The sequence below is a fragment of the Hyla sarda genome, chromosome 9 (genome assembly GCF_029499605.1).
Source record: "Hyla sarda isolate aHylSar1 chromosome 9, aHylSar1.hap1, whole genome shotgun sequence".
Taxonomy (NCBI): domain Eukaryota; kingdom Metazoa; phylum Chordata; class Amphibia; order Anura; family Hylidae; genus Hyla; species Hyla sarda.
In genome coordinates, this window is record NC_079197.1 from 170,570,008 (window position 1) to 170,578,944 (window position 8,937).

Consider the following 8,937-nt stretch of genomic DNA (forward strand, 5'->3'; position numbering starts at 1 on the left):
TGTACAGTGTGTAGGTGATAGGTCCTGTCATGTCTGTATGTACAGTGTGTAGGTGACAGGTCCTGTCATGTCTGTATGTACAGTGTGTAGGTGACAGGTCCTGTCATGTCTGTATGTATACTGTGTAGGTGACAGGTCCTGTCATGTCTATATGTACAGTGTGTAGGTGACAGGTCCTGTCATGTCTGTATGTACAGTGTGTAGGTGACAGGTCCTGTCATGTCTATATGTACAGTGTGTAGGTGACTGGTCCTGTCATGTCTGTATGTACAGTGTGTAGGTGACAGGTCCTGTCATGTCTGTATGTACAGTGTGTAGGTGACAGGTCCTGTCATATCTGTATGTACAGTATGTAGGTGACAGGTCCTGTCATGTCTGTATGTACAGTGTGTAGGTGACGGGTCCTGTCATGTCTGTATGTACAGTGTGTAGGTGACAGGTCCTGTCATGTCTGTATGTACAGTGTGTAGGTGACAGGTCCTGTCATGTCTGTATGTAGTGTGTAGGTGACGGGTCCTGTCATGTCTGTATGTACAGTATGTAGGTGACAGGTCCTGTCATGTCTGTATGTACAGTGTGTAGGTGACAGGTCCTGTCATGTCTGTATGTACAGTGTGTAGGTGACAGGTCCTGTCATGTCTGCCTGTATGTACAGTGTGTAGGTGACAGGTCCTGTCATGTCTGTATGTACAGTGTGTAGGTGACAGGTCCTGTCATGTCTGCCTGTATGTATGTATGTATGTACAGTGTGTAGGTGACAGGTCCAGTCATATCTGTATGTACAGTGTGTAGGTGACAGGTCCTGTCATGTCTGTATGTACAGTGTAGGTGACAGGTCCTGTCATGTCTGTATGTACAGTGTGTAGGTGACAGGTCCTGTCTGCCTGTATGTATGTATGTATGTATAGTGTGTAGGTGACAGGTCATGTCATGTCTGCATGTACAGTGTGTAGGTGACAGGTCCTGTCATGTCTATATGTACAGTGTGTAGGTGACTGGTCCTGTCATGTCTGTATGTACAGTGTGTAGGTGATAGGTCCTGTCATGTCTATATGTACAGTGTGTAGGTGACAGGTCCAGTCATATCTGTATGTACAGTGTGTAGGTGACAGGTCCTGTCATGTCTGTATGTACAGTGTGTAGGTGACAGGTCCTGTCATGTCTGCCTGTATGTATAGTGTGTAGGTGACAGGTCCTGTCATGTCTGTATGTACAGTGTGTAGGTGACAGGTCCTGTCATGTCTGTATGTACAGTGTGTAGGTGACAGTTAATGTCATGTCTGTATGTACAGTGTGTAGGTGACAGGTCCTGTCATGTCTATATGTACAGTGTGTAGGTGACAGGTCCTGTCATGTCTGTATGTACAGTGTGTAGGTGACTGGTCCTGTCATGTCTGTATGTACAGTGTGTAGGTGACAGGTCCTGTCATATCTGTATGTACAGTGTGTAGGTGACAGGTCCTGTCATGTCTGTATGTACAGTGTGTAGGTGACAGGTCCTGTCATGTCTGTATGTAGTGTGTAGGTGACGGGTCCTGTCATGTCTGTATGTACAGTGTGTAGGTGACAGGTCCTGTCATGTCTGTATGTACAGTGTGTAGGTGACAAGTCCTGTCATGTCTGTATGTACAGTGTGTAGATGACAGGTCCTGTCATGTCTGTATGTACAGTGTGTAGGTGACAGGTCCTGTCATATCTGTATGTACAGTGTGTAGGTGACAGGTCCTGTCATGTCTGTATGTACAGTGTGTAGGTGACAGGTCCTGTCATGTCTGTATGTACAGTGTGTAGGTGACAAGTCCTGTCATGTCTGTATGTACAGTGTGTAGATGACAGGTCCTGTCATGTCTGTATGTACAGTGTGTAGGTGACAGGTCCTGTCATATCTGTATGTACAGTGTGTAGGTGACAGGTCCTGTCATGTCTGTATGTACAGTGTGTAGGTGACAGGTCCTGTCATGTCTGTATGTACAGTGTGTAGGTGACAGGTCCTGTCATGTCTGTATGTACAGTGTGTAGGTGACAGGTCCTGTCATGTCTGTATGTACAGTGTGTAGGTGACAGGTCCTGTCATGTCTGTATGTACAGTGTGTAGGTGACAGGTCCTGTCATGTCTGTATGTACAGTGTATAGGTGACAGGTCCTGTCATGTCTGTATGTACAGTGTGTAGGTGACAGGTCCTGTCATGTCTGTATGTACAGTGTGTAGGTGACAGGTCCTGTCATGTCTGTATGTACAGTGTGTAGGTGACAGGTCCTGTCATGTCTGTATGTACAGTGTGGAGGTGACAGGTCCTGTCATGTCTGTATGTACAGTGTGTAGGTGACAGGTCCTGTCATGTCTGTATGTACAGTGTGTAGGTGACAGGTCCTGTCATGTCTGTATGTACAGTGTGTAGGTGAAAGGTCCTGCCATATTTGTATGTACAGTGTGTAGGTGACAGGTCCTATCATGTCTGTGAGATGCGGTAGATTATGAGATCTTACAGGTTTTTCCTCCATGTTGTACAATTTATATTGCTCCTCGTCTCATGTAACTTTCCAGTGCGCTCCACAGGGAAGAATTACAGGGGGCGCTCTCCTCTGTGTGTGATATAATGTACGCTTTACTGTACATTATCATATTATAGAGAGTATTGTCAGTGATTTATTTACTTTTCTATCATCACCCAAGATAATCAAAGCTATATCATCTTTTATCTCATATTTAATTTTTCTCTCGATATCATCAATTATTGACACCCAATATTCTTGTATTTTTTCACATTCCCATATAATATGCAGGAATCCCGCGTTTTCCATTTTACATCTTGGACAGTTGCCATTTTCCCTCCTACCAATCCTGAAGAGGAATTTTGGTGTATAATAAATTCTATATACTATGTCCCATTGTATCAGCTGATGGTCTAAACTTGGGGAAATTCTTTTTATATTCCTGAATACATTCATCCAACCGCATTTGTTTCTCTCACCTAACTCTTTGTCCCATTGCTGGAAGCATTTATGTTTTAAGTTACCGTATTTATCGGCGTATAACACGCACTTTTTAAGCTAACATTTTTAGCCTAAAGTCTATCTGCGTGTTATATGCCGATAAGCCGCTGCAGTTCAATGATTTAAAGCGGGCGCTTTAAATCAATGAACTGCAGCGGCTTTGCAGGTGCAGAGACCGCCAGTGCTGCCGACTTCTCTGCCCCTGCCTGTCCTGGGGTCTAGAGCCCTGCTGCCGGCCCTTCTCTCCCCCTGGCGCCGATAGCCAAGGGGAGAGAAGGGGCAGCGGCACCCATTGCCTGCGCCGCTGCCCCGTTGCCTCCCCCATCCCCGGTTGTATAATTATCTGTTGCCGGGTTCGGGTCCGCGCTGCTTCAGGCCTCCGGTGTGCGTCCCCTGCGTCGTTGCTATGCACTGCACGGCGCGGCACATGATGTCAGTGCGCCGCGCCGTGCAGCGCATAGCAACGACGCAGGGGACGCACACTGGAGGCCTGAAGCAGCGCCGACCCCGGCAACAGGTAATTATACAACCGGGGATGGGGGAGGCAACGGGGCAGCGGCGCCGGCAATGGGTGCCGCTTCCCCTTCTCTCCCCGTCTATCGGCGCCGCTGCCCCATTGCCGGCGCCACTTCTCTCCCCCTGGCTATCAGCACCAGCAATGGGGCGCCGGCACCGATAGTCAGGGAGAGAGAACGGGCAGCGGCACCGATAGCCAGGGGAAGAGAAGCGGCGGCAGCAGGGCTCTAGACCCCAGGAAAGGCAGGGGGAGAGAAGCGGGCAGCGATGGCCTCTCTCCCCCTGCCTTTCCTGGGGGTGTATCGGGGTATACACATGCACACACGCACCCTCATTTTACCAAGGATATTTGGGTAAAAAACTTTTTTTACCCAAATATCCTTGGTAAAATGAGGGTGCGTGTTATAGGCCGGTGCGTGGTATACCCCGATAAATACGGTATTTTCTTTATTTTTCATTATTTCGGTATAAATTACTGCCATAACTTTCTTTACTATTTTTCCCTCCTCCATTTTTCTTATAGTTTCAGTTACTTCCACTATCCGATTACCACTGTCTCTTAGTGACCTGCATATGGCACTTTTTAAACCCTGAAATTCCAACCACATACCTTTTCCTAATTTAAATTCTTCCTGCACCTCTCCCCACTTTCTAAACTCTCCTTTTCTCCACACGTCTCTGAAAATTTTACATCCCCTACTTTGCAAGTTGTTAGTTTCCAACTTAGCTACCTCTTTCAGGTTTACATTATGCCAAATTCCCGTTGTTTTCATTTCTTTTTTTTAAGTTTTCCCAGGTTTTACAAATCCCTACTATTATAGTATTTTCCTTCCACCTCCCTTCTTTTAACTGTCCTGACTCAAGAACCTGATAAATATTTTCGTATTTCCCTTTTGTTTCTTCCATATTTTTTAAGATTCCAAATCTCCTCCACTCCACCACATACCCTGTTTCCCCGAAAATACACCCTACCCCGAAAATAAGCCCTAGCTGGGGCTGCAATATAAGCCCTACCCCAAAAATAAGACCTAGGCCAGGGGTACTCAACTGGCGTCCCGCGGTCCAGATCCCGACCGTGGCCGCCAGTAATGACGACCGGAACGCTCCCCTGTAGCTCCTCTGTAGCAGTGTGGAAGATGGGGGGGGGGGGGGTGCGGCATCCTCCACACTGCTACAGCCCCCCATCCTCCACACTGCTACAGCCCCCCATCCTCCACACTCCCACAGCCCCCCATCCTCCAACCTGCTACAGCCCCCCATCCTCCACACTCCCACAGCCCCCCATCCTCCCCACTCCTGCAGCCCCCCATAAATAAGCCCTACCCTGAAAATAAGCCCTAGTGTGTTATTTGTGACTAAAATTAATATAAGACCCGGTCTTATTTTCGGAGAAACACGGTAGTACATCTGACTTGCTAAAAAATATCCCTGTATATCAGGAAGTTTCAGTCCTCCCTTCTTTCTTCCTTTACTTAAGTATTCTATTTTTATCCTCGTTCTTTTCCTTCCCCATATTAGGGCGTTTAGCATAGCTATTATCCTTCTAAAAATTCCTTTCTCGCACCAGATAGGGGCCGCTCCAAAGATGTATAATAGTTTTGGTAGAATTACTGTTTTAATTAAGACTATCCTCTCTGCTCTCGTAAGATTCAGTTTATTCCATGTTCTTACCTTGTTTTCCAAATTTTTTTTATCAATGGGTATGTGTTTATTTTGTGATATCCTCCTATTTTCCCAGATATCTGTACGCCTAAATAAGAAAAACTTTCTCCTTTATCCAGGATTCTAAGCTCCTTAATTATTCCCAGTTTTACTTTACCTAATGGAAGTAACACTGATTTCTCCCAGTTTATAACCAAACCTGCATAGTTCCCATATTCCCCAATTACTTCCATAACCTTCTCTATGGAGTTTTCTGGCTTTTCCAAATATAATATGTCATCTGTGTATAGTGATATTTTATCCCCATCCCCCTCCACTCCAAATCCTTTTATTTGCTGATCTTCTCTGACTTTAACCGCCAGGGCTTCGACCACTAGCACAAAAAGTAGAGGAGATAAGGGGCATCCCTGCCTTGTACCCCGGGTCACTAAGAAACTCTCTGATCTTTTCCCTTCTATATTTATTCTAGCTTCCGCTCCATTATATAGCATCTTGATCATTTCTATATAATCCTTCTGAAACCCATATTTTTCCAGTACTCCCCATAGGAACTCCCACTCCACCCTGTCAAACGCTTTACTTGCGTCAAGTGACAGGATGGAGTGGGCTCCCTCTCTTCCCTCCACCGACTGTACTCCGGTAAGGGTCCTGTAGATATTATGCTTGGTCATCCCACCTGGGATAAATCCGCATTGATCTTTATGCACCAGTTCCCCTACCTTTTTTTCCAAACGCAATGCCAGAGCCTTCGCCAGGATCTTTACGTCCGTGTTCAATAATGATATTGGACGATATGATTCCATTTCTTTCTTATCTTTATTCGGTTTCAACAGTAATATTATTTCTGCTTCTTTCATTGTTTCCGGTAAGGTTCCTGTTTTTAAAGAACTATTTATAGTTCTAAGCAGAGCTGGGATAAGGATTCTCCTAAATTTCCTATATATTTCTTAGGGGATCTTAGGGGATCCCTCTTTATTTGCTAGGCACATGTCTATTCTTGATAGTGTTTGACATGTTTTGTTCCAACAGGAGTAAATTCTTTTTGCTGGATTTTTAACTCTCCACATATATATATTAATCCCACCTCTTGACAATATTTTAATAATGGTGACCCCTTTTTTTATTACAACACTATTTTTACTGATTGTCAGTAATTTATTGTAAGTTCTTCAGCTGCTGCAGCGCCTCTTATTGAATAGTAAGCAGTGTCTTTCTGTAGGCTTCCTATCATCTCTATAGGAATTACAGGATGGTAGGAGCAGGTAACAATCCTGTCAAGTATTTATGGCAAATTCTTTGGACAAGTCATAAATGTTTATGATATAAATAGCCCTCTAACCTCCCTGAAGAGGTTCTGAAGCAGCTGGGGTAAGGTCCTATACTGTACACACTGCACCTGCAGCAGAACATTTTTTCAAAGTTAAAACTGTAAATCAATCAGTTAATATTTTACAAGTTTGCTTAATGTCAATCACTGATCAATCTGAAATTTGTCTTTTTCTTATAAAAGATGTTCTGCAACAGCTGTGTCTGTATTATATGGTACAAAACAAAGAAAAGGATAGAGACTTGTGGAGAGCTTAAGTCAGGCAGGAGAGTGTAATGGCGGTGAGTATCGGAGGGGGGCGCTGTGTCACCTGTCCCCATGTCCTGTCACACAGCGCCTGATGCCGTCGGCTGATATCATGAAGCTCCAGTATACAGCTCTGGTTATATACGCATCAGTGGGAACATCTACAGAAGGAATCATAGACGGAGGGAATTCTCCTTAGATCCAGGATTCAGCTTGTGCCGTCATTTATAGTTTTATATCTTTTCTATCATTCAGAGGAAACATAAATCCTCATTTTATAGATGATATAAGATGATGTTTTAGGCGACCTTCACACCAAGCCCAGTGATCGTTTATTATATGAAATAAGATATAATATATATATATATATATATATATAGGAGTTTTTATCGCTTTTTACTCCATTTATCCTGGTATGTGAAGCGTTCAAAAATCAGCAATTCTGGAACTGGGTGTTATATTTCATTTACAGCATTTACCACAATAATTTACCTCAATAATAATGTAATAGTTATGACATTTCCACAAATAGTGATACCAATTATGTAAATTTTTTGGGGGAAGTTAATACTTTATTTGAAAAGAGGGGAGAAGCAGGGAGAATTTAATTCTAAATATGGGATTTTTAGTCCCCATAGATACTTTATTATGTTCTATGACATTCTGCCATAGACAGACTGTAATAGAACTTCTAACATGGCAGCCTCTGAGGTTTTCACCAGATCCCTGACTACCAAGAAAACTCCCCTCCCCATTATTACTGTACAATCTATGTGTGTGTATAGCGGGGAGAGATGTGATGTGGGGGGGCACAGCGGGGTCCGATCTGTGATACATAGATGGAGATTTATCATTAGTCTCATATGGCGCACCTCACTAGGCGTGTTCCACACATTTCTCTCCTTACACCTCCTCATGGCTGACGTGCATTACACCAATAACTTTGTACATTACACCAATAACTTGTGCCGCAAATTGATGCTTCTCTGTAATAAATTTTGCGCACTTTATGTCTCCTCTTAGCCACGCCCCTTTTATTTACATTATATCAAATATAATAATTTGGCGCATGTCATGTTCTATAGTTTTGAACACATTTTGCTCAGTAACCTCCCCCCCCCCCCCCCCCTCCAAAGTGTTTTCCCCATTATCCCCATACAGCGGGGGTTACACCTCAATCCCGTCGCACGATGATCGCACCGATCTCCAGCGACCGACAGAAGAATGAATTTCTCCATCACTATGGCGCACACTACATGTGCAGCTTCTCTAGTGGATTTCTGCCATCTTATAGACTACAACACATTGATACATAAACTACAATGACAACACCCGGCACAGCACATAAATAAGACCTAATAATGATGTAATATAAGGACTAATAACTGATCGCCTCCATACTCACCACAATACACCGCAGACAGGTGAAGGAGAAGCACAATGAGGGGGTACATCTTCCTCATCCTGATATATTGGGGGCCGCCAGAGACAAGAACACAAGTGTCACCCGAGACTAACACAACAGTAACAATGTATCACAGTCACTCTGTACACTGGGGGCGGAACTCAGCTCTGATTGGACGGGAGTTACAGGATCCACCAATAGGAAAATGACTGTACAGATGATCAGCAGTTACCGGGCAGAGTGAGGCTGGAGAGGTTAGACGCTGGAGAAAGAGAAAGTGAAAGCTGGAGATTTTCTGGAAATAAAGAACATTTAGAGGAAAAAAAAAGTGAAATTCTCAGGATGTGGATAAGACATCAATGTGAACAGATCAGTACTGACCCTATGATCACCAATGATATTTATTCCCTGGATGATCAATGTCACCAATAGTAATGACTGCAGACACCATTCCCTGTATAGACGATCACTACTGACCTCCATGTAATGTCCTGGACAGAGATCACATTCTGTCATGTTGGGGGCACATTGGGATCTAAATAAATATTATGTGTCCTGAGACAAGTGTTTCCCAAGCAGGGTGCCTCCAGCTGTTGCAAAACTACAACTCCCAGCATGCCCGGACAGCCTTCGGCTGTCCGGGCATGCTGGGAGTTGTAGTTTTGCAACAGCTGGAGGCACACTGCTATAGACACCCGTTGCTCTGTAGTAAATGATAACAAAAGTGACAGTTCAATCTAATACTTTTACCATGTTCACAGTGTCCATCCTTGTTATGGGGGCGCTG

At 44.3% G+C, this 8,937-nt stretch overlaps 1 protein-coding gene across 1 annotated transcript in view; it reads right to left on the bottom strand.

Moving 5' to 3' along the window:
- Positions 1-8,402, bottom strand: part of LOC130290970 (class I histocompatibility antigen, F10 alpha chain-like) — a 93,020-nt gene extending 84,618 nt beyond the window's left edge. Inside the window, exon 1 of the mRNA XM_056539256.1 lies at positions 8,151-8,402. Within this exon, the coding sequence (XP_056395231.1) occupies positions 8,151-8,208 (58 nt within the window). The 5' untranslated portion in view covers positions 8,209-8,402. The remainder of the gene's footprint in view (positions 1-8,150) is intronic.
- Between the last annotated feature and the right edge of the window lie 535 nt (positions 8,403-8,937).